The 25,113-nt window shown below is 59.7% G+C and overlaps 3 protein-coding genes across 3 annotated transcripts in view; 1 reads left to right on the plus strand and 2 right to left on the minus strand.

The window, feature by feature from the left end:
• Positions 1 to 784: 784 nt before the first annotated feature.
• On the plus strand, positions 785 to 2,452 carry INSL3 (insulin-like 3 (Leydig cell)). The gene is made up of 2 exons (XM_012654004.1): positions 785 to 974; positions 2,247 to 2,452. Exons 1-2 carry the CDS (start codon positions 785 to 787, stop codon positions 2,450 to 2,452), a joined length of 396 nt encoding a protein of 131 aa, XP_012509458.1.
• A 3,132-nt stretch (positions 2,453 to 5,584) lies between these two features.
• On the minus strand, positions 5,585 to 9,778 carry B3GNT3 (UDP-GlcNAc:betaGal beta-1,3-N-acetylglucosaminyltransferase 3). The gene is made up of 3 exons (XM_012653980.1): positions 9,762 to 9,778; positions 7,638 to 8,331; positions 5,585 to 6,213 (listed from the first exon to the last, which is right to left on the minus strand). Exons 1-3 carry the CDS (start codon positions 9,776 to 9,778, stop codon positions 5,662 to 5,664), a joined length of 1,263 nt encoding a protein of 420 aa, XP_012509434.1. The 3' UTR covers positions 5,585 to 5,661.
• Positions 9,779 to 21,986: 12,208 nt separating this feature from the next.
• Positions 21,987 to 25,113, minus strand: part of FCHO1 (FCH domain only 1) — a 29,440-nt gene continuing 26,313 nt past the window's right edge. The window contains exons 18-23 of the mRNA XM_012653981.1: positions 24,510 to 24,665; positions 24,116 to 24,248; positions 23,541 to 23,740; positions 23,044 to 23,099; positions 22,529 to 22,715; positions 21,987 to 22,131 (exon numbers count right to left, since the gene is read on the minus strand). Of these exons, the coding sequence (XP_012509435.1) occupies positions 21,987 to 22,131; positions 22,529 to 22,715; positions 23,044 to 23,099; positions 23,541 to 23,740; positions 24,116 to 24,248; positions 24,510 to 24,665 (877 nt within the window). The remainder of the gene's footprint in view (positions 22,132 to 22,528; positions 22,716 to 23,043; positions 23,100 to 23,540; positions 23,741 to 24,115; positions 24,249 to 24,509; positions 24,666 to 25,113) is intronic.

Raw genomic sequence — 25,113 nt, forward strand, 5'->3', positions numbered from 1 at the left:
TCCCTGTGGCCTCGGCCTCTGGGGCCCCTCGCTGCGCCTGTTCCCTTATTTGTGCAGCGATAGGGACAGCAAGGCTCTGAATGTTCCTGGTCTCTGAAGATGGCCACTCCTGCCCCCCACGAGATGCAGGGTTATTATTTTTTCAGTTTACCTATTTCACCTCCTTTCTTTTCTTTTTCTTTCCCTCCCTCCATCACTCCCTGCTTCCTTCTCACCCCTCTTTCTTTCTTTCTTTCTTTCTTTCTTTCTGACACGGTTTCTCTCTGTTGCCTGTGCAGTGGCACGATCATAGCTCGCTGCAGCCTCGAACTCCTGGGCTCAGGCAATCCTCCTGCCTCAGCCTCCCAAATAGCTGGGACCACAGATGCGCACCACCACGCTCCGCTGATTTTTCTTATTTTTTTTTTTTTGTAGAGACGGGGTCTCGCTATGTTGCCCAGGCTGGTCTCAAATTCCTGGGCTCAAACGATCCTCCCACCTCGGCCTCCCAAAGGGCTGGGACTACAGGCGTGAGCCCAGCTCCAGGCCTATTTCACCTCTTTAAAATGGTTAAAAATAAATAAAGAAAACCAAATAAATACAGACTCCTCTCCCAGTGCTCCTCTTGGGGGAGGTAAGTCCAAGGCCCTGGCCCTGGGAGAGGAGCCCTATCACTGACCCCATCCTGGACCCTCCCCCTGGGCAGTCCTGCGGAATGCTCTGTCCCCATTCCAAGGTCCCCAGCTGGGGCAGCCCAGGCGCCTATAAGGGGGGTCCCCGCCCTGGCCAGGCACTTCCCGCCGCCATGGACCCCCGTCTGTCCGTCTGGGTGCTGCTGCTGCTGGGTCCTGCCCTGGTTTTCGCGCTGGGCCCCACGCCTTCCCTGGAGACGCGTGAGAAGTTGTGCGGCCACCAGTTCGTGCGCGCGCTCGTGCGCCTGTGCGGGGGCCCGCGCTGGTCCCCCGAGGCCGGGAGGCCGGTGGCTGGCGGTGACCGTGAGTGGGGGCGGGCGGGGACTGCGCTCTGGGGAGCCTAGGTGGGGTAAGTGCACGCGGGCGCACGCGCAGGCGTGAAAGTCCTCGGAGGACTCGCCCCCTGTCCCGCCAGAAACAGGACGAGGCAAGCGAGGCAGAGCCCTGTAAGTGACGGTGGGATCCTGTCACTGTTTAAAATGTCAGTATTTTGGCTGGGCGGGGTGATGAGCGCCTGTAACCCCAGCACTGCGGGAGGGCGGGGCAGGAGGAGCCGCTGGGCCCAGGAGTGGGAGGCTGCAGTGAGCCGCGATGACGCCGCTGCGCTCCAGCCGGGGCAGCAAAGCAACACCTTGTCTCGAAAAAAAAAAGTCAATATTTTTATCTTCAAGAACTTTTGTCTTCATTTTGATTTTTAAAAGTATTGCATTAAAATACGTATCTTGATTGCTGTGGGCCTTTGAGATGGGAGCTGGCCCGTCACCCAGGCTGGAGTGCAGCGCCCCATCACACCTCAGTGCAGCCTCGGCCTCCCGAGTAGCTGGGCCTACAGGTGTGCGCCACCACGCCCAGCTAATTAAAAAAATGTTTTTGCAGCGATGGGGTCTCACTATGTTGCCCAGACTAGTCTCAAACTCCCGGCCTCAAGCAATCCTCCCGCCTCGGCCTCCCGGAGTGCAGGGTCACAGGCGTGGCCGTGCCCGGCTGAGCTCTGCGTCGCTCTGGCTTCTCGCCTAGTCCTGGCCGTGGCACAGAGTGTCTGAGACAAGTTTGTGTGCACACGCATCACACATGTGGGTGTCCTCATGCCTCTACGTGACACTCCACTAATGGGGTGAGGGCTCCAGGAGACGGGGCCTGCAAGGGTGTGTCCCTGTGTGTATCTCCTTCCTGCACACACACTTATGTATGTGTCACCTGCCACCTCTGCACCGTGAGGCGTCTGTGGGTCCGTCTGTGACCAGGTGTGGGTGCCTCACTGGCCTTCGGACTCGCTGGGAAACCGACACCATCTGCAGCTTCAGGAGCCCTGGCGCTCCCTGGGCAGGGCTCAGGGCACGGAGGTGGCATGCGCTGGGGACACGAGTGTGGACATAAACTGAGAATACACGAGGGCATTAAATAGGTGCCTGGCATACAGTAGGAGCTTATGAAGTGCACACTGTTTTCTATTTGCGCCCATGTCGAGCATTTGGCGGGTTGCTCGGTGGGATGTGAGTGGGCAGATGTGTGCACACATGGCACGGGGCTGTCCTCTGGGGTCCCCGTTCCCACTGAGTTCTGCTCTGTCCCCAGGTGAACTGCTACAGTGGCTGGAGAGACGACATCTGCTCCACGGGCCGGCGGCCGACAGTGACCCTGCGCTGGCACCTGGCCTACAACCCCTGCCCCAGGCCTCTCACCGTCATCGCCACCACCGGGCAGCTACCGCCAACCCCGCTCACCGCTGCTGTCTCAGCGGCTGCGGCCGACGAGACCTGCTGACTCTCTGTCCCCACTGACCCCTCCCTGGTGCAGTCTCAGGGGAGCCCAAGGCCCAGAGGGGTCTGGGTCCGATGAGCTCCCGAGGCCACACAGCACCATAAAGTCCCACATCTGGGGGACGTTGTTAATTACCCCCCGGGTCGGGGAGCTCACCACCTACCCCGTGCCGGTGCCACCAGCCCTCTGTGGAGTCAACTGGGGAATGAAGCACACCCCTACCACGGCTTGGAGGCTTCCCACTTCTACAGAGCCGCCAGACACGGGGGAAATGCCCTCCCCGCAGAGGGGCCCCAGACGCTGCCTTCCCTGCACGTGTGACGCCCCTTCTCACTGTCTCCCCAGTAGGAAATAAATAATCCAAAGCAGCTTCTCGCATTTGCTCTAGAAAAAGGGGCAAGCCTTGGTCAGCCCTTGTGTGAGCGTGTCCCCAGCAGCCATGAACATGCCAACACTTCCAGGAGCTTGCTAACAACATAGTACAAAGTGGGGAACGGAGGCCCAGGGAGAGGGAATGGCTAATTGCAGGACTGGAACCCGGGTCTCTACCAAGGCCCTAGAAGGATGGACACAACACACAAATGTCTGAATGACGATCACAGCAGACATTTATTGATCCAACCTCAGCTGTTTCTCACTGCATCCTCCCTTCACCTTGAGATGGGGATTGTATGATATGACCCCCTTGTAAGACTAATGAAGCATTTGGCTATGTGACCCATTCACTTAGTTTCTAGGGCTGCTGTTGCAAATGACCAAAGACTGGGTGCCTTGAAACAACAGGAGTTTATTCGGTCACAGTTCTGGAGGCCAGAAGGCCCAAACCAAGGTGTCAGCAAGGTTGGAAGGAGGATCTGTCCCAGGCTTCTCTCCTGGCTTCTGGTGGCTCCTGGCCACTCTTGGCTTGTGGTTGTGTCACTGCAATCCCTGCCTCCGCTGTCACATGGCCTTTTCTGTGTTTGTGTCTCCTTTCCTGTCTCTTAGGGACAGCGATCATTGGGCTTAGGTCTCACCCTAGTCCAGGATAACCGCACCTCGATCTCTCCCTTAACCGCATCTGTGAAGACGCCATTTCCAATCCACGTCCAGGCGGACATGAGTTCCTGTGGGGCGCTACTCAACCCAGGGCAGCAGGGGAGCTGGGACTCTCCCCCGAGGGCCAGAGGGAGCCACGGAGGGTGTGTGAGCAGGGTAGGCTGAGATCAGATGCGCCTGTTAGAAGCCCCTGCAGCCCCCACCTCATCCGGGCCGATTCTCTTGCTTGGCTGCTGCCTCAGCCTCCCCACGGCACATCCCCACGGCAGCCATTTTCAGTTTCTTAAAATTTAAAAATCAATCACGTCATCTCCTTGCTGCCAAGGTGCCATGACCCTCAAAATAACCCCCTCTCCTCATGCAGCCCGTAAGGCCCTGCTTGGCCAGGCCTGTGTGACCCCACCCCGTCCTCCCTCGTTCCATCTTTTCCTTATTTCACTCCCGCTGTGCCTCCAAGACTCCCCGCTCATCCTACCTCAGGGCCTTTGCACGTGCTGTGCCCTCCGCCCAGAATGCCCCTCTCTCAGTTCTCCCCAAGGTCACATCCTCCTTCTTCCGGCCTCAGCTCAAACATCACCTCCGTAGTCCTGGCTCCCTGAGCTCCCAGCTAGTGCTTGTCCCATCACCGTGTTTCTGTCGCTTTATTTTAATTCTCTTCAAAGTTCTTACTTCCTATTTGATCATCTACAGACTCGTCTCCTCGCTATAACGTGGGTCAATGTCGCTGACTCTTCACCTGGGAAGGAGGAGAAGTACAGGGCAAGGTGTGTAGCACACAGCAGGTGCATAATAAATACTTGTGGAAGGAAGGAAAGGACAAGGGACAGAGAGTGGCAGAGCCGTAGTCCCAGCAGGAGATGGCAAGCCTGGTGAGGCTGCGTGGTGGCCGGGATGGGATTCGGAAGGGACCCTGCTGGAAGGCTGTGTGTCCCACCCTGTGACTTTCACTCCTGAGCCTGCTGACAAGCCAATGGCAAGAACCCATCTCGGAGGGTATGAGCCGAGGGCAGTAGGGAACCACGGAGGGTGTGTGAGCAGGGGTGGGATGAGATCGGATCTGCCTGATGGAAACCCCTGCAGCCTCTGCCTCCTCCACGCCCTGTTCTGATTCGTAGATATTTCTTACTGCAAACAAGCCTTTTAGGAACGCATGTAGACGAGTCCCTATTAGAACTTATAAATTGATTAAAAAAAAAAATCTCTATGTCTTCACAAAACATTTTATTCCCTGAGGACCCATCCCTAGACACCCTTCCCTCAACCGCAATGCCTGTGAAGCCTGAGTCCCAGGTGCCGTGGTGGGGACCGCAGGGGGGCCCCGGCTCACTTGGACCTCTCCAATCCGTGAAACGCACTGGGGTGGGGGCCACCTGAGGACCCAAATCTCCCTCTTCTCTGGGTAGCGGGCTGTGTGCAAACTGGCCCTGGGCCCATTGGAGACCCCTCTGAGCCCAGCGCTGTCCCTGGAGTTCTTGAGTAGCACAGACATGGGGCTGATTCCTGCTCGGGACTCCAGGAACTCTGAGCTCCCAGACCTCAAATGGCCAGGGGCCTCCCTCCTCTGCCCAACACTTAGGCCATCTAAGCTCTTGATACCACAAGCAATGAGGGGATGGTCCCATTCCATGGCCTCTCTGTCCCCTCCTGCCATCTGAGGGGTCCAAGACCCACGAAGGGATTGGGATCAGGACCCCTCTCTGTTGGGCTGAAAAGTATTTCTCACTTCAGCCGTACGTGGGCACAGGAGTTTCTGGTTGGCCTTGAAGCATGGCCAGAACTCATCCACCAGGAAACCACGGCGGGCTCACTACCAACAGAAGCGGGCCACTGCTTAGGGTCTAGTCTGTGATTAAGGTCAGGGCTGGGAAGTGGGACCTTGATCTAAACAGGATGGATGCATCCACAGCTGGAACCCTAGCAGAGGTGCTTCCGCCATTAGCTGCCATGGAAAGGAGATGACATTTTCAGGGTTCCTCCGTCCATCCAGGGCGGATGCTAGAGCAGCACCAGGTGGGTTTTGAAGGATGTGTAGGAGTTCGTCAGCCAGAATATTCACTCATCAAACCTTCCCTGGCACTCCCCTTTGCCTGGCTCACTTAGGAGGGCAAGCATCTCAGCTTCCCGGGAGGAAGGTGCTGCCCCTCCATATGGGGGTGGAGACAGAAGCCCAGAGGCTGGAGACCCCGAGGCTGCCTCAGTAGACCTGTGTCCGTTTGCCGCAGGCGAGGTCCGGCTGGTTCAGCGCATCCCACATGAGCAGCATCTCATATGGCAGGAAGCGGTGCACCAGCAGCAGCTCCCGGTAGAAGCAGGGGTCAAAGGAAGACAGGCGTTGAGAGGGGGCCAGCACGCCGGCTGTGCGGATGCCGCTGTGTGAGGCGGGCTTCAGCCCCTCGTGCTTCAGGCACATCCCCAGGAAGACGTCGTCAATGGGGAAGAGGTCCAAGACACGGATGGCCCGGCGCAGGGCGGCAGCCGTGAAGCGGGACAGCAGGAAGCCCCCGCCCCCACAGTAGGGTGGGTAGTGCTCCTCCTGAGTCACCACCCGTGGCACATAGTACTTGCTCCACTGAGCCCGGATGGGGCCCACGTTCTGGATCAGATGGCCGACAAAGAGGTGGTGGCCCGGGTCACAGCCCTGCAGGTAAGAGACCATGTTGTCCGTGTGTGCAAAGACATCGTCGTCCCCGTTGAGCATGAAGCTGGCGTTGGCGCACCTTGTCTCCTGCCACTGTAGGAACAGCACCTGTGGGCGGGCGAGTGAGGCACGCTGGCTTGAGGGCTGGAGAAAGTGGCCGCCCCAGCCCAGCGAGCCCAGGAAAGGACATGTCCCCAGTCAGGCCTGGGGTTGAGGCCCTGCCCTGTGGGGTGACCTGGGAAACCCTCTCTGTGCCTCAGTTTCCAACTCTCCAAACAGGCCTCGTCACAGAACGTGCCTCCAGGAGTGTTGGGGGTCCATGGAGACAGTGCTCTGTAAAGCACCAAGACATGCTTGAAAATTGTCACATTTACATTTGTTGTGATATTTCCCGACTCTGCCTGGGCAAGCCCTGTTGTTAATAACGACGTGTGTGATTGCTATTTAAGACCTACCTCCCCCACCGGACTCCCCCCGAGTGGGGGCTACGTCTCTCCCACTCACGCATCTTGCCAGCACCCAGTGTGGGGACGGTGCCTCCTAGGGGCTGGGCTCCTGCTTGTCAAGTTGATGTTTATCACATACTTCTGTGTTTTAACAACCCGGCGTGTTGAGAGATCCTGGCCCTCTGCCCGCCTCGGCCTCAGCTTCCCCCACAATAACCTACGCAGACTGGAAATCTGCTCCGTGCTGGGCACGGCGCGTGGCCCTTGCCTTACCTTGACACTGGATGCCGCCTTAGGAGGCAGGTGTGGCCCGTATTTGCAGATAAGAGAATGCAGCAAAGTGCACTGAGCAAAGTCACACACAGAGAAGAGCACAAGAGGCCTCGGCCCCGCCCGTCCGTGCCCACCCCGAGCAGGAACCCCCGCTGCAGCCCCGGCCCGTCTCTGCTCGGCTTGCCCCACCTGGGGACCTGGGGTGGGTCCCCGGACCCTCCAGCTCCTCATCTGCCAACAGGCAGGATTTTCTCGCCTTTCGTGGGTTCTCGTCCATCAGAAAGGTCTTCACGGAGCGCCTGTGCGCCAGGGTCTGTTCTAGGCACTAGGGACGCAGAGGCGAGGGGACAGACACAGACGCCAGCCTCACGGGCAGCCAGGCCAGCAGCAATAAATGAGGAGACGTACCCGCGTCATGGCCAAGGTGAGCCGAGCGCCAGGCGCTGGGCCAGCACCTCATAGGTGCCGCCTCTCGTAATCCTCGCCGCAGCCCTCGCGGGCGGGTGGCTCTAATTCCCACCCCATTTCCCGGGTGCGGAAACCCAGGCACAGGGAGGTGAATGGACTCCTCCAAGGTCAAACAGCAAGAAGGAGGAAGAGTCCGGATTCAAACCCGTGTCTTCAGACTGAGATCTGCGCCGGTGCCCTCGGCCCTGTGGCCTTCCTCCCCGCCTGCCCTGGAGGAAGAGGGCTTCGGGTCACGAGGCCAGTGGGGAGGCCGGATGGGGCCAATGGGGGCCCCTGGTGCCCTAGGTCCCTCAGAGGAGGTGGTGGTAATTTGGGCAGGGAGGACAGACGCCCCGGCCAGCCCACCTGCTTGAGCGTGAGGTTGAAGAAGGAGTCGTGGAAGTCCCACTGCAGGATGTCCCCGTGCGTGCGCGCCTCCATCTCCAGCAGCCGGTTGACCTTGGGGGCCTGGAGGGGGTCGGCGGCCGTGCCCACCAGGAACAGGCGGCGCAGCTGCAGGCCCCGCACCCGGCGCTCGCGGCCCCACGTGCGCCGCACCAGCTCGCGGCGCTCGTAGTTGCCGGGCGAGGACTTGATGGCCAGCAGCAGGAAGACGGGCCCCGCGCACTTGGCGGGCGGCGCGTCCTGCAGCAGCGGGAACTCGCGGCAGTGCCTGTGCAGCAGGAAGTCGCGGACGCGCAGCGGCTGGCGCGCGAAGTCCGGGTGCGCGGCCACAGAGCTGTTGGGCTGGCACCGGGCCGGGCGCGGGCGGGCGGGCGGCGTGGGCCAGGCCGGAGTCTTGCGGGTCGCCCGCGGCTTCTCCGAGACCGCGCAGGTGGAGGGCCGCCGGTGCAGATCGAACAGGAGGAGGAAAGCGAAGGCGCCCACGGCCAGAGCAAGGCCCAGGGGAGGCCGCAGCTGCCGGGGACATTTCATCCTGGCCGGCCCAGGTCCGGTGTCGTCTGGGGAGCCCCCGCGGCAGTTCCTGTGGGAGAACAGTGCTCGCCGAATGCCGCCGATGGGCGGAGGCTTTCCTGGAACTACCAACACCTGGTTGCACCTGTACGGCCGCTCGGGTTGTCAAAAATTCTGAAATTCGCCCCGCACTTATTCCCTCCGCCCCTTGCAAGACTCCCTTCAACACCCCACCCATATTGGCCCTGACCCCGCCGCGGATTAAATATTTCTACCATCACCTCATTTTACGGGGAAAACCGAGAAACAGCTGTGCCGAGGTGGGCGCCCTCGGGGTCAGCGTGCCCAGAACCCCCACCCCACCTGATCCATCTGGTCAGGCTCCTGCTCAGAGACGGCCCGAGCCCGCCCTAGGGAGCGGGAGCTGCTGAGCAGGAGCTGCTGGGGTCCCTCCTCTCTCCCTGCCACCGAGCTTCTGGGCTTCGCGCACAGCCGCTCCCTCCTCCTGTTTGTCGTGGTCCTCGCACCCGAGCGTGGGCCCTGGCACTTCACCAACCCCTCGGGCCCAGCGCGGCTCCAGCGAGGCTGTTTTCCTTGGCCAACTCCTACGCCTCCCTCGAATTCCATCTCAAATGATCCATTCTCCAGGAACCCTCAGGACGAGTCTTGGCTTCCTGTCAGGCCCCTGGAGTCCCTCCTGGCCCAGGCCTGATCCCACGGTGGCATCTGTGTCTGCCTCTGTCTTCCCCTGACTAGGGGGAAGCTTGGGGATTCTGGTATCGCCCAGCACCAGGCAGACACGTGGCGGAGGCAGGGAGCGTATGATGAATTTATGAACAAAAGTGAATTCATTCTGTTTCTCTCTGGCGAACTCTTACATATCCTTTGAAACCCCAGCTCTAATGACTCCTCCTCCTGGACACTTTCCCTCGCCAAATCCAGACAGAGCCCTTGATCTCCCTTCCAGGTCCCTTCCCTGAAATCCCTCAATGCCTTTTTCTCTGGAAAGGTGGTATCTGTGTTCTTTAGCCCTGAATGGGGAGCTATCTTCCAGTGAAGCACAAAATTGCTAGATTAGACTCAAGGCAGGACTTACCTATTCAGCAAACACTTACTGGCACCCACCGTACCCAGAGAGGTACAGAACACTTCCGTACCCAAGAGCACACCCATGAGTCCAACTCCCGCGTTCGAACCCTAACCCGCCGCATCCTGGCTGTGCGCTTTGCCTGGTTTCCTCAGCTGTAAGGGGCATCTAAGCAGTCCCCAGCTCACGGGGCTGTGTGGACATGAAGAGTTCCTAGCGCCCGGCAGCTGGTAGGCACCCAACGAGCGTTTGTTGAATGAATATGTAAACCTCAGCACTTACTTCAGGCTGCCTTGGTGTGTTCGTGTTGACTGGGGTCTCTGCCTCCCCAGCAGCGCCTGGAACAGTGTGTGGCAGTCAGTAGGTCCTTTGAGCCCCTTCAGCCCCGAGCAGCCTCCCCCAGCTCCCGCCTCAGAGCGAGACAGAAGGCAGCTTCTTGTTCTCATCCAGAGCCGCAAACTGGGTTGGAGCTGGGGACAGGGCCTCACTTCCTGATCTCCGACATGCGCGCCCCTCTCTCTTTTGGGCCAGATATGTAGGTACAGCCTCAAACCACGGCTCAGATCCCGCCCCAAAGGTTCCGCTGTGTGAGCTTAAGAAGGGAGCTTGACCTCTCCGAGTCTCAATGTAAAACAGGAAGAATCGACCCTGTGTGAAAGTATTGCTGTGGCGACATCATCCTCCAACACTCTGGACATGGTCCTGCCCCAGGAGCTTGGCACAGGCTGTTTCCTCTGCCCGGAACGCTCTCCCTGGATCTCTGCACACGCCCCTCCATTTCCTTCCCACCTTTGCTCAAATGCACCCTTCTTAGGGACGTCTCTGCAGGACACGCCATCTCCTTTGCGCTCCTGATCCCCCACCCTATTCGACTTTTTCTTTTCTCCGAGACGGGGTCTCGCTCTGTGGCCCAGTGGAGTGCAGTGGCGTCATCACAGCTCACTGCAGCCTCCAACTCCTGGGCTCGAGTGATCCTCCTGCCTCAGCCTCCCACAGTGCTGGGATCGTAGGTGTGAGCCACCACGCCCGGCCACTTTTTCTCTTTTTCCATAGCACTTCTCACTGCCTCAAATACATAGTAAAACTTTAAAAACGTATTGTTGCTTGTGCATCTCCCTATCCCCGGCCCCAGGGATGGTGCTTGGTACCTAGTAGGTGCTCAACAAATGCGCATGGAGTAAATGAACGAATGCTGGGTTGCCACGGCACCTGAAGAAATAGTGACTCTCAGAACGAATTCACACATTCATTCATTCCAGCCCATGTTGACGGGGCGCCTCCCGGGAGCCGAGGGCACGGTCGGGAGCAGGTGCTGGACGCGTGGAAGTCCCCGCTGCTGCGGAGCCACACGCTCAGGAGGGAGCAGACGCTAAGTGAGTAACTCAGGGAAGGCTACGGGGGAACAAAAACCAGTGGAGGAGACGGGGTCTGGCGGCTGGTTTTGAATTTGAGGTCTGGGTGACATTTGGGCAAAGAGGTGAATGACAAGAAGCCAGGTGGCTGAGGTCTGTGGAAAGGTGTCCCGGGGAGGGGGCAGTGGGTGCAAAGGCCCTGAGGCAGGAATGAGCGGTTTGAGCCTGAGCGGCTGAGGGCCCCTGCCTGGGGGTGGCTCAGAGCCTGTCGTGTGGCTGCCAGTTCTAGGGGCTTGACTTCTGCCAGATGGGTCTGGGAGACCCCAAATAAGATAGGAAAAACCTCACGGGCTCCAGTAGAAAGACCGAGTCACCAAAAATAAAATCAAATGAGAGAAGCCTCAAGTGTTCCCTGGGGCCACGCCGGGGGACCAGAGAGCTGCAGGTGCTGGGGCGCGACAGTGCCCCGGGAACCTGACTTTTGGGCATAAACACACAGAAAGATGCAGGACATAAGACTTGGGAAAATCTGGAGGGTGATTCATCTGCAGTTTACAATGCAAACCAGCGGTTCACAAACCATTGACTCTTTCTCCCCAGGGGACACTTGTCTAGGGACATTTTTGGTTGTCGTGACTTGGGTGGGGTGTGTGACTGCTAATGGCATTAGTGGACGGAGGCCAGGAATGTTACCTGACACCCTGCGATCCCCGCCGCCGTATCTTCCCCCAAATGGCAACATCGTCAAAGTTGAAAAAACCTGTTCTACCGCAACCCGGAAGCCAGACAGGAAATTCAAAGTGAGGGTCACTTAGAGGACGAAAACCAGGGGTGATGAGGAACCGTGCTATATACAGGTTTCTATAAACTCATCCCATGCGGTGTTTAGCAGATCGTTTGTCTGTTATTCACATATTTTATTTATTTATTTTTTGAGACAGAGTGTCACTGTGTTGCCCGGGCTAGAGTGAGTGCCGTGGCGCCAGCCTAGCTCACAGCAACCTCAGACTCCTGGGCTCAAGCGATCCTCCTGCCTCAGCCTCTCGAGCAGCTGGGACTACAGGTGCCACCACACCCAGCTAATGTCTTTCTATTTTTAGTAGAGACGAGGTCTCGCTCTTGCTCAGGCTGGTCTCGAACTCCTGACCTTGAGCGATCCGCCCGCCTCGGCCTCCCAGAGTGCTGGGATCACAGGCGTGAGCCACCGCGCCCGGCCCAGTGGTTTCTCTAAATGGAGGGTCCTCACTCCCTCACTCCCTCAGCTTCTTGGTGGGGTCTGAGCAGCCCAAGGGAGGGTGGGCGGTGAGAGGCGTGTGCGGCCTCCCTGGTGGCCGTGTCTTCATTAATGCGACCACAATCCTCTGTCTTTTCCACGCACCAAAGACTGCGCTGAGCCAAGAGTCCCTTACAACCGGCAGCAGGAAGCGCTGCCGTCCCGAGAGCCGGCCACACGCGTGCGCCGACGAGAGAAACCTCCGGGCCTCCGGCTCAGCAAGGCTGAGTTTGCTGAGGACTCCCTGCTTTGACCAGTGAGCCTTACTGGGTGCCTCTTCGGCTGTGCTCCAGGCAGTGATCCACTGTCCTCGTGGACCGTCCTGGCAGAGGGGCTGGGACCCTGCACCTGCAGAATGGGAGACGCTGGGGCTTGGGGACCCAGCCCGGGTCCCGAGACGGCTTTGCCAAGGGGGAGTCGCGTCTTGGTAGTGCCTCCTCCAAGCTACTCCGGCGCCTTTGCTGGGTGGGGCTGCGGGGTTGATGGGAAGCCCCTCCCAGGCCTTGGTACAAATCTCTGACCCCCCACCCCCAATTCAAGATTCCGCTGCCCACCCTCTCCAGGTCACATTGTAAAAAACGGAATGATTGGATGTGTTGAAACCCAAACAGCTTCTTGCTCTGAAGTTTGTGGGATCTGAGCCAGACGCCTGTAGGGTCAGGGCTGGGCTAGAAGAAGAGACTGGGATACTGAGGCTGAGGCTTTGAAGGATGTGTAGGAGTTCACCAAGGGGAGTTTCAGTGGAGGAAAGAGCAAATGCCAAAGTGTGGAGGGAAAAGAAAACAAGTCCTATTCCAAGAACCATGTGTGGTCTATTTTGTTGAGAAGCAGAATTTGGGGAAGAGGTGATTTCTGAGGTTGGGGAGTAGGGCCTGGACCCTGTAAGGACCTAGAATGCCAGGACGAGAAGTGGGGCTGTTTCCTGGGGGCAATGAGGAGCTATAGAGGTGTGGGGACAGTGACCGGGTCAGCCTTGCCCTCATTACATGAATACGTTCATGACGTTAACAACTGGTGGCAGTGCTGTGGTAAATGCTGCTGAGGAAGGAGGAGTCCACGGGGGACACGACCAACCTGGGGGTCAGGAGAATCCCTAAGGATGATGGGAGATTCCCTTCCTGGGGGAAGGGCATTCCAGGAAGCAGGCACAGCACGTGCAAAGGCCCTGGCGTAGGCACAGGTTTAGGGTGTCAGTGGCAGAGTTAGGAGGCTGGTTTGCTTGGAACAGGAGAGGAGGGAGCTGATGGTGGGTTCCCGGAGCGTGTTGGGGTGGGAGAGTAGAATGGGGCAGAATATGACGAACCTCTGTGTTACATGTAAGGAGCAATGGGGAGCCACGGAGGGTGTTTGAGCAGGGGAAGAACTAGGTCGATTTATGCATTAAAGAAGTCCTCCACGACTACCAAGGGGGTCGGGACAATCGGGGCAGGGGAAGAGGCAAGGGCAGTGTCCAGGTGGAAAGTCTGGTGGCCTGGACAGAGGCACACCTGGTGCCAACAGGCGTTTGATGGGGAGCGCATCCACATACTGCTTGCATAGGATGGGGCTTGGGTGGAGGACATTTACCCCAGTGGGACATGGTGCCACCACAGGGTCCCAGAGTGACACCCGGGCTCGCTCTCTGGAAGCCTTGCCTGGCGCCCCACCGCCAGACCTGTCAGTGCTGCCTGACTGGGGCTGTGTGGCGATTTCGCCGTCCCCCGGAACCCACTTCCTCGAGTGCACACAGAAAAGCCACTTGTTTTCCTTTGCCAAGACCCAGGAGTCCCCCACGGGGTGTGGCTGCAGGATGTGGGTCCTCTCAGCCACGTCCTCCCCACAGCCGCCGCGCCGGCCTCGCCCTGCCTCGGGGTCTGCCTCTGCAGGGACGCCCCTCCTTCCCGGGACCCTCCAAACCTGACCCTAGAGAGGCTTCAGCCTCCGGGCTAAGCCGCCCCAGCCACCACCGCGCCACGGGGAATCCGCTCCCTCCTCTCCTGTCTGCCACAAAATACTAACAGTGACCCAGTACTGCCTGGTTTCGGTCTGGCCCCCGCCGCAAGTGACAACGGCCACTGTCCTCGACTGCATGCGTTCTGCCTCAGAAAACGGACAGATTTATAACTTGTGAGACCTGGTGGGCCTCGGAAAATGCACGTGATTCAGTGGACAAGTCGGCAAGAGCCAGGCCAGGCCGGCCAGGGGCTCACACCTGTCAGCCCAGCCTCCAGGAGGCCCAGGTGGGAGGATCGCTTGAGCTCAGGAGTTTGAGACCAGCCTGAGCAAGAGCGAGACCCCGTCTCTACTAAAAATAGAAAAATTAGCCGGGCGTAGTGTTGCACCTGTAGTCCCAGCTACTCAGGAGGCTGAGGCAGGAGGATCGCTTGAGCCTGGGAGTTGGAGGCTGCAGTGAGCTACGGCGACGCCACTGTAGACTCTGTTTCAAAGAAAAAAAAAAAAAAAGGAAGAAAAGAAAAGCTGCAATTCATATTCATGATGCCTTAACAAATATTAATAGCATCGTGGTGAATACTAACAAGCCACCGCATAGTCGCAAGGCAGCAAACATTCGTGGTCAAGGAATATTCATGACTCATTGCCAACACGCAGCACTAAATATTAATAACTCATTGGCTATTAACGCGCGGCTAGAGCTCCGGAAGCGGTTGCCAGCTCTGCACAATGGCAGGCAGTGCTCTGGCCCCAAGTCCTCTGCCATCGCTCCCAGGTGATGGCAGGGCCCGGCCTTTGCCGCAGGACACGAGGCTCCAGGAACCTCGTTTCCTCTCACCCAGTTCTTATCGCTATTCCCCGGGAGGCCCCGGGCTGAGAGATAGCAGGGGCGTGTGCACGTCAGCAAGGCGGCCGCTCTGTCGCCGGACTGTTCTGAGCCTGTGAGGGGCCTGCCTGACACCGACTTGGGGTCTCCATAGCATCAAGGTAATTCCCCACGTGACGTTCCCATTTTCCAGATAAGAAAACTGAGCTTCCAATAGGGCTACTTCTGGCTCCCTGTCCTGGCCTGTCAGACACCCCTGCCCTGGACCCCTGGCTCCAGGGACCGCAGGCTGGGCAGCCCTGACCGGCCGCCACTGGCCCTGTCTCCGCCTTGGCCGGCGGCTGTGAGCGCCAGTCTGTGAGCCGATGGCCTTAAAGCAGCCGTGGGGACCGCGGCGGCCGCTGAGGAAGGACGTTCTGACCCGACTACGGACCGTCCGCGGGGCCCGGGGCAGGCAGCTGGAACCCCCGGGCTTCGGCCTCCTCGTCTGCGAAGCTGCGATGCTGGCAGCTGTCAACTGACTGTCAGCATTGCTGCGGCCGCCGCCCCCGCGGCTCCCACCAACCCGCAACTGGGATTTGGATGGAGACGAGCAAACTTCGGAGGGGTGGGGGTGACGGAAGCATCTGAGAAGCCCGTTCGCGTGCGCGAGGGCTGGAGTCCCGGGAAAGGTGGGAGAGTCAAGTGACGGCTCCAAGCAGTGGCCTTTTCTCCGGGCGACTCATTTGTCAAGTGCGGACAATGGGATGTTAATAGTAGCACGACTGCTCTGAGCAAGTGCTGAGCACCTAGTGTGTGCCATGCCTGGGTCTCGGTGCTGGGGACACAGCCAAGATGGCAGACAGAAACCCCTGCGCTCGAGGAGCTGATGCGCTAACAGGGCACAGAGAGGCAGCGAACGAGAGAATTTTCTGGAGAAGAGCAAGGGTAGGAGTTGGGGGCACTTACAGGAGAGAGTGTGAACCTCTGGCCAGGGAAGGAGCCCTCGTGACTCTCTGAGCTTCCAAGAGGGGAAGCCTAGTTTGCAGGTGGACGATCTGGGCACAGAGAGGGTGCCCACCTGCCTAAGGTCACACAGCCGACTGAGGCTGGAAACAGTTGGTGGGATTTGAACCCTGACCTGCCCGACCCTGAGGGTGGTTCCTTATCAGTTCATACCGGTTTGATCTCCCAGTAATGCTGGGTTGGTCCCTTTTTACGAGGAGCAGGAGCTGCTCTTGTAAACAGAAGAAAAGCCCAGTAAAGATATTTTCTTGGAAAGGAACACCCAGCCAGACCCTGCTCTGCAAAACCGCGCGTGCAGTGGGTCTTATGTCAACACGCACCAGCGCTCGCACCGAACACCTGGGCGTGGGGACCGGGCGGCGCCGGGGCAGGCCGAGACATGCACTTTAGACCTAATGTCCCGGTTTCCAGGTCCAAAGGCTCTGTCACGGGTGACTCATTGGCTGAAGTGGCCTTCCCCCCTTGCAGGAACTGCCTGGGGCGCCTGGGGCGGGTCCAGGAAGGGATCTGCAGCTGCAAGGGGCCCCGAACACATGCCGACCCTGGCCCAGCGGAGCCTCCAAGAGCCTCTCTGGGCCCATTTCCTAGGTGCGGAAACTGAGGCTGGGGAGGCAGGCTGTGCATCCCGGTTCGACCTCGGACCCTTCGCACGATCTTGGGCTGATGAGAGAACTGAAGTCCTGAGGGCCCCGTCTCTGGGGAGTCCTGGCCCCGCACACTCAGGCCGGCCAGAGCCTCCTCCGGGCTTGCAATATGCACGTTATTATTTGTGGCATGCAAAGATAAATGTTACGGATGAGAGCACAGTGAGCTGCATGATCAGGATTAGCGTTAACACGCCAGGTCCTGTGGCCACCGTCTGCTCATCTAAACGCCACACCTGTACTGGGAGGTAGGGCTGTGTTGGCCCCATTGTTATGGATAGGGAAACTGAGGCACATGAAGGTCAAGGAACTCACCTAAGGGAGGCTGGGTGGGAGCCCAGTTCCTGCCTTTAATCTCCACTTGATGGGACTTCCTTTAGTTTGCTATGTTGGTAGTGAGTTCCCCATCCTGAGGGACAATCAAGCCAAGCCAGAATTCCTCCAGGGAGCGGGACCACAGTGGGCATGCTCCCTGGCTCTTGGGAGGCCTGGGCAAGTTCCTGTGCTGCTCTGGGCCTCAGAGGCTGGTGGCAGGAGGGGAAGTCACCTAGTGAGACCTTACTTGCTCTGCCCAGGCTGACCGAGCCCTGCCTGGCGAGGGTGGGCTGAGCTGGCTCGTTTGTATTCCCCCTGGAGCAGAGAAGCTCCAAGGCCCCCTCTTGGCTCCCCCTACCCCGAGCACCTGGCAGGAACTGCCACACCCTGGGCTTAAGGGAGGGGCACAGGGAGGGGGCTGGGCTGGGCAAACACCTCACTGCTCACTCGGTCAGGTGGGGGCCCAACTGTCCCCCAGGCCAGGTGGGGGCCCAGCTGTTCAACTCGGGGGCCAGACCTGTTTCTCCTGCCTCCAGGGATATTTGCCCTGCCTAGGGTGGCAGCCACCTTGCAGACCAACAGGACGGTGGGAGAAAGCGGTGGCCCCCAGGGCTGTCCCCAGACCAGCTCCCCCAGACCCTAAACCCCAGATCTGGACTATAGGAGGCCCTGGTCTCAGTTGGCAGAGCCTCAGTCTCCACATCTGAAAAGTGGCCAAAAAACAAAAAATCTGACGCAGGGGAAAGTTGGTCAGGAACCTGGAAAAGGGATCCGAGTGGTGGGCAGAGACATAATTATCACTAATATAACGGTGGCGACAGCCGACTGTCCCTGGGCGCTCAACGAATGGGCGCAGCTCTTTTCCACTGAATTCCTCTTCACTGCAATTCCATGCCACGAGCCTCACTTGACACATGGGGAAACTGAGGCTCAGAGACCTAAAGCCACTCGCCCGAGGACACCAGTGAGAAGTGCGCGTCATAAAATTTTCTTGGCTGGATGCTTGAGGCATCCTCATCGCAGCTGCGTCATCGCCTCACCTCACCCAGGGGAAACTGAGGCGTCTTCAGAGCCCAGGAACAACCTGTCCGTGCCACGTGGCCAGGGGAGGCCAGGGCTGGACTTGGGGGCCCTGGGGTGTGACCCAGCACCTGGCAAGGCCAGGAGCTTCGGGGAGAGGCTGGGTGTCAGCTGCAGTCCCCTCAAGAAACAATAGGAAACCCAGTCGGCGCCCTAACAAGCTCAACAATCACGACATCAGTAACAGTAACGGCCAGCGCTACCGAGCGCCACCGCACCTCGGTCTGATCCGCCGGGTCTCGATCTCGGGAGGAGGGCGGGCGGCTCTGGCGCCAGGCGTCGCCCGGTGTAGGGGAGGTTCCCCCCCCCACCAAGGTCGCAGCTGGCCTTGGAAAGGCAGGCGGCTGTTACCGACGGGGGAGGGCCACCGCGGGCTTCTCTAGAACCCAAACCCACCGGCGGGGTCCGCCAGGTCCTCGGTGGTCCCCAGTTGGACTCACCCCCAGACGACAGGCCGGGCTCCTGCTCCTCTCGGCTCCGGAGCAGAAGGAAGAGTTTTCACCTGAGCAGGAGCCCCCGCCCCACCCAGCCTGCTCCTTCCTGCCTCCCGCCTGCCGGCTTCCCGCCAGGCCCCCTTTTTCAGCCGCTGGAGTTTCCTGGTGGCCCCTCCCCGGCCCCGCCCCTTCCCCGGCCAAGCGGCGCGGCTGCCACCCTCTTCTGGCCCCCTCTTCCCTCTGGAGCTCACGCCTCCACCTGGGGCCGCTCACAGCTAGGGGGTGAGCTCCCCACGGCCCGAGGTGTACAAGCAGCACCTTGCGGGCGCCTGGCACAGGGCCCGGCGCAGCGTTGGCCCAGGCGTGTTCCATGGAGAAACGATGAGATGAGGGGCGGGGGGAGGGACGCGGGTCAAATCCAGTGGCCTTTCAGGTTTCTGCTGGGGTTGGAAGATCCCAGAGCCGCTGAGACACCTGTCCTTTGCCCCTGAAAGCCAGCTGTGGGTTCCCACTCAGGTTCTGGAAGTCGAAGATCAGATTTGTAGATTTCTGGGGTCGGGGTTGGCAAGGATTCACACTCTGTCGCTAGCCGCGTCTGAGTCTCTAGAAGTTTCCAGCCTTGACACGTGGGCATCAGGGGCTCTGGGCTGGGGGAGTCCCGGATGTGAGAGCCCAGGAGGGTGCAAGCGCACCCCTACTTCCTTCTTCAGCCGTGTTTGTTCCTGAGGAGGAAAGGGCGGGGGTGTCCTGGCCGTGCCTCAGTTTCCTCATCTGTAAAATGGGGAGCTAGCCCCTGGGTCCTCTAGTTGGGAGAGGTCTGGGGAGTGACCTCCGCTCAGAGCAAATGCGTGATCAAAACCGACTTTATTAAAGGCGATGACAGCAAACGATCTTGTATCAAACGGGACGGACACAGCACTTTCGTACAGCGACGAGCACCCGCCCCACAGGGCCCCCGGGATCCCCGAGGTCGTGGGCACCAGAAAGGGAGCCGGCGCCCAAGGGCCCGGGCTCAAATCCAGGCTAGAATGATCACGTGACCCAGCAGTTCTACTCCCAGGCATGTACCTAGCGGAACCAGAAGCAGGTGTTCGAAGCAACACCCGTGCAGGGATGTCCCGGCGCACTGGTCCCGGCAGCGGCCCAGATGTCCCCCAGCGGACGGACGGATGAGCGGTAGCACGTGGCGCGTCCAGGCAGCGGGACGTTACTCAGCGTAAAACGCACGAAGCGACACCGGCCCGGGCGGAGGCGCCCTGAACCCGCGACACTGAGCGGGAGACGCCGCCACCGAAGGCCCCATATTCGGTTTATGGAAACGTCCCCAGCAGGCAATTCGTAGAGACAGGAAGCAGCGCATGGCTGCCAGGGGCTGGGGGAGGGGCAGCGGCCGCCGAGGGGGACGGGTTTCCGTTGGGGCGATGAAAATGTCCTGGAACTAGCAAGAGGTGACGGGGGCACAACATGGGCAACTGTTCGCTTTCGAGTGGTCAATTTTCTGTTATGGGAATTTTGCCTCGATTTTTAAAGAAACAACTGGGCTACTCACCAGGGGGTGGGAGGGAGCGGGGCGGCCCCTGGTCCATCACTCCGTGGCAGGGCTGACGTTTCCGAGTCACCCAGGTGAAAGAGACCAAGGCGTGTAAACTGACTGCGCCCCGCCCGCCCGGGGTTGGCTAGTTCAGCGGGTCCCTCTCACCCCTCCTGGGACTTGCCGCCCTGAGATGGGCACGCCACACCCGCTCTGGAGGCCACGCCTGGAACAGCGCCTTCTGTGTTCTAAAAGGTGCCCTCCTCACTCGTGGCCCGAGAAAAGCAAATTAAAGCCACTCGGAGGTGCCAGGTCCCTGCCACTCATCAGATGGGCAAGAACCCAAACCCACATTTTTTTTTTTTTTGAGACAAGGTCTTGCTCTGTCACCCAGGCTAGAGTGCCGTGGCATCATCACAGCTCACTGCAGCCTCCAACTCCTGGGCTCAAGCGATCCTCCTGCCTCAGCCTCCCAGGTAGCTGGGACTATAGGCATGCACCATTTCACCTGACTAATTTTTAAAATTTTTTAAAGATAGGGTCTCGCCAGGCGCGGTGGCTCACGCCTGTAATCCTAGCTCTCTGGGAGGCCGAGGCGGGCGGATTGTTTGAGCTCAGGAGTTCTAAACCAGCCTGAGCAAGAGCAAGACCCTGTCTCTACTAAAAATAGAAAGAAATTAATTGGATAACTAAAAATATATATAGAAAAAATTAGCTGGGCATGGTGGCGCATGCCTGTAGTCCCAGCTACTCGGGAGGCTGAGGCAGAAGGATTGCTTGAGCCCAGGAGTTTGAGGTTGCTGTGAGCTAGGCTGACACCACGGCACTCACTCTAGCCCGGGCAAAAGAGTGAGACTCTGTCTCAAAAAAAAAAAAAAAAGATAGGGTCTCACTGTGTTGCCCAGGCTGGTCTCAAATTCGTGGTCTCAAGCGATCCTCTCGCCTCGGCCTCCCAGAGTGCTGGGATTACAGGTGTGAGCCACCGCGCCTGGCCTAGAATCGGTCTTTGATTCTGTCACTTCATGGAGCTATAGCTCCGTCCCTGAGGCCCAGGGCCAGGGCCTCGCTGGGCAGGGCTGGGCTCTGGGTTCACAGCCTGCGAGGCGAGGCCCGGGACAGGGGACGGTGAGTTTCACAGGGCTGCAGACTCCCGGCGCTGTCTGGCAAGCATAGGAGCCGCCTCTGCCTGAAGTGCCCCCATGGGACATTAGGACTCCTGAAATTGCTCCTGTGGTCACCCTGGCGTAGCCAGTGTCGGCTGGGCGCCTGCTCTGAGCTAAGGACACTCCCCAGACCCCACCCAACTAGAGGACCCCCATCGTACAGACAGGGACGGAGGCCCAGCCAGACGCCCTCTCTCCCCAGAGGACAGGCTGGGGGATCAGGGGACACAAGGCAGGTCTCCGGCTAACCCAGCTTCCTGCTCCTGCTTCCGGCTTTCTCAATCCACCTGGGCCTGGTCCCTGGGACGTGCACACGCCGGTGTCAGGCAGCCGGTTCCCGCGTATCCACGAGGACCCAGCTCCCCGCCGCAGTCTGCTTGTTACTCCACCTGCCCTGGGCCCACCAGGGCCCCTCTCGCCCACCTGCGCCAAATCCACCCTCCACCCAGTGCTCCCCAAACACAGTGCTGCCAGCACTGCCCGGGGGCTTACTCCACAGCAGCACTCTTCTGAGCGTGTGACTGCCCCACGGACACCCAGTGAGGTGGGCTGCAGAAGACGAAAGTGGGGCTCAAGTCACTCATTCAGAGTCATCCAGCCAATGGTGGCCAAGCAGGCTCCAAACCCAGGCCTCCTGGATCTATATCCTCACAGCTTCCAAGAACTATGTTCATGGGTTGACTGATTGCTTCCTCACAGAACAAACAACTCCCCATCCCTCAGCCTGGGGTGCCATTCCTCATCTTACAAACTCCTATTCATATCTCAAAACCCCATCTATAATGCCCTTTCCTTAAGAAGTTTTCCTGACTCCCTGGGAAGAACCCTGGCATCCCCCACTGGGCTCCTCTAGCCCTCCTCCCTCCTCCTAGCCTGGCTCTGAGCCCCTGCGGCTGGGGTCCCTATGTCTGGCTCTTTCTCCCCTAGGACGGCTCTGTACAGGCTGGGCACAGTGTAGGAGGGGACTGCATTAGGGACAACAGGTCTCTCCCATGCACCCATTTTCTCTTCCTTTCCACTCTGGCGATGTGAAGGACACTTCCCAGAGCAGGGAGAGGTTCCCTTTTTTATTTTATTAGAAAATAAAGTGTTTATTGAAAGACCATTAAAAGGCCAGGACCTGCACGGGGTTGGCGTGAGCAGGGGCGCGTCTCGGGCTCAGCCAGGCTGGGCGCGGGGCTCCTCTCCACAGGTCCAGGCCTCAGGGCGGCTGGGGTGGGGCCCCAGCGTCCAGCAGGAGGGCAGGGGACAGCCGGTCAGCGCCAGGACGCCGCGCGGGCTCAGCAGCTCACCAGGCACACACCTGCGGGGCGGGGCCGTGAGGGAGAGAGGCGGGAGGGGGCCCGCGCCCCTCCCTGGGATCCCCCAGTCATCCTCATCATCTTCAAAGCACCTCCAAAACTTACTGTCCCCAATGCCCCCCGTCAGCGCGGGGATGGCTGTGTGTGGCTCCCTGCCGTGGATTCTCCCTCCGAGGGCCAGCCCCTGGCCACACATCTTTCTTCCGGTCCCTCCCACGGCGGCCCCGACTCCCTCCCTCTGCCCACCTGTGCCCACCCCCCGGGTCTCCTTGCCCCAATATCCATCTGCTCTTCCCAAACGGCCCGTGCCCAAATCCCTCCCTGCCAGCCGGCAGAAGCAGGGGATAGGGCTCGCCCCCGACCCCCAGACCCCAGCATGGTCCCAGCTCCTGGGCTTGCTGGGGACGGGGCGCAGCCGCACCTGTGGCGAACCTCCTCTTCACCAGCGACATGCGGTAGCCGCTGCCCACCAGTTCCAGGTCCACGCCCGACAGAGTGGCCCCCTCGCTGGTGAACTGTGCGGCCACGGGGCTGGGTGTGCTGGGGCCCGAGAGCGGCTCCCAGCTGGCGGATAGGCGACCAGAGCCTGGAGAGGCCTGAGGTCAGCTGTGCCCCAGCGCCAGCCTCAGCACCGCTGTGATTTTGGCTTCTCCTCGGCCCAAGCCTCAGACCCTCTGTCTACCCCACCCGACCTCCTCTCCAGCCTGTGCCCTTCTCTTCTGTTCCCACTGGGCTTTGTGTGGTTTGCACGGGAGTCCTGCCCCAGGGCCTTTGCACGTGCCGGGATGCCCTCTCCTCCAGCCTTTTCAAGCCTTCCTAGATGCCCGCCCATCCCCCGGCACAGCCCCAGTTCTCCCCCAGCTTAAATAAGCCACACCCCACCTACCCAGCCCTCGCGCACAACAATAGCTCACCCCCTGCCTCAGACACATCCGGAAGTTTCCACATAAGCCGCTTCTCCTCCAGGTTCCTGGCAGAGAGAGGACCTTGGTCAGTTCTTCCCCACAGCGGACGATGGGAGCCTGGGGTCCCGGCTCAGCTGCCTCCGGGCTGTGTGACCCCAGAAAACCTGATCCTCAACCTTGCCTCAGTTTCCCCACCTATGAAATGGGGCTGAGGTACAGACTCGCCGTAGAGCCACGCAGCCTTGCGGCGCTTAGATGACACATTCAGTCCTGTAAGTCTGGCTTCTTGCGGCAGTTTCTACCTTCTGTAGAAATCAAAGGCAACACGTGCAGCGACCAAAAGCCCAGGACCAAGAGTGGACAGACAGGTTCGAATCTTAGTGTGACCTCCCCGTGCCTCAGTTTCCCCTCTGTAAGTGTAGATGACACAGTCCAGATGTCACGGGACCTCACTATTGCTAATAACATCACCCTTAGCCCTTTGGCTCCCACGTGGCTTCCCTCACCAGGTGGCAGCAGGCTGCAGGCGGACGTTGGTCACAGGCTCCGCCACAGACAGCAGGACCTGGACGTTGGTGAGCGGCGTGGGCACGGCCGTGGCGCCGGGCCGGTAGCGGTACTCCACCGAGACCCGGGTGAGGGTCGCCCCGCACTGCCAGTGGGCGCTCAGCTGCAGCGGCACGGCCTGGGGGCCCGGGCGGGAGAACTAGGAGGAACAAGGACGGGAGAGAGGACGCAGCGTCAGGTCCTGCCGCCCTGACCCTGCTGCGCATGCGCCACCCCACGCGGCCCGTGTGCCAGGACGCGTCGTATAGGTTGGAGTCTATAGTAAGCCGCGTGTCCAGTGACGGCAGGAGCGTGCGTCCTTCCAGCGAAGTCTGGCAGACACAGGTCAAGTCCAAGGTCCTGGAGACCGGCCCTTCCGCTTTGCATGATGGCGCACGGCTGCACGAGCGGACGCAGCGCCCTTCCACGCGGACCCGGCCACCCGGCACTCCGTTCCTGCCGCCTGCTCACCCGTCCTCTGCCCTCCCTCCCCCCGCCCCCCGACGCCTCGGCCCGCCCCACGCACGTGGCCCACCTGGTAGCGCAGCAGCACCACGTTGTAGTAGGAGGCCGTGGGGTTCTGCTCCGCCTGGCGCTGCAGGGCCTCGGCCAGAGCTGCCATGTTGAGCCAGAAGTCTTTGGTCTCGGGGTCGCTCTGGGAGGGGTCACTGCAGAGACCCAGATTAATTATAACGCCAACCCTCACTCAGGGCGGCCAGCATCAACCTACCCCCAGGGGCTTCCAGTTTCCTGGCCCACCCTGGGCCCATCAGAGCCCTACCTGGGTAGTGGGGGGGAGTCAGTAAAGGAGGGAAGGAAAGTGAGTTTCAGAGAGGGCGAGCAGCTTGCCCCAGGCCACACAGCAAACCCCAAGAGGAATTCAGCGTCAGGAGCCCCTGACCCCCATCCCCACTGCCTACACGCGGTACCTGAAGAGCAGATCCGCGTTGGGCTGGAAGTGCTCGATGGGGGTCGCGTGTACAAGCCGGAAGCTGAGGACGGGCGGGGGTGGAGTACCGCCAAACACACGCACGATGCCCGCAGGGAACGTCATGGTCAGCTCTCCGGTTACCCGGGCCAGGCAGCTGGGGAGTCGGGGGATGGGGTGTTGGTGCAGGGCTCCGCCCAGCTCCTCACCCTCCCCTCTCGGTTCCACTGCAGCCTGTGGCTCCCTAGACCCTTCAGACATAGCTAGGTCCTGATGGTGCCCGGCATCCTCTCCCCCAGCCTCCTTCCCTTTTGTCCCTGTCTGGACAGGAAGACCACATCCTAGGCTGAAGAAAGCAAGAACGTCCCCTTCCCTAGTTCCCTTTTCTCCTAGGCCACCAGGAAGCTCAAAGCAAAATGTTCAGTTTTTTAACTATCCTCAGCTTGAGTTTCAGATCTAACACTCTTCTCCTCTTTGTGGTTTGACTTTAAGGTCCTTTCTGCTGGATGACAGCCCCACTGTGTCCCTTGCCCCTCAGCTCACCCCTAACCTACCTCCTTAAGGCTGAGCCTGGCTCTCTTTTTTTTTTTTTTTTTTTTGAGACA

The sequence above is a fragment of the Propithecus coquereli genome, unplaced genomic scaffold (assembly GCF_000956105.1).
Source record: "Propithecus coquereli isolate 6110/MARCELLA unplaced genomic scaffold, Pcoq_1.0 Scaffold438, whole genome shotgun sequence".
Lineage (NCBI taxonomy): Eukaryota > Metazoa > Chordata > Mammalia > Primates > Indriidae > Propithecus > Propithecus coquereli.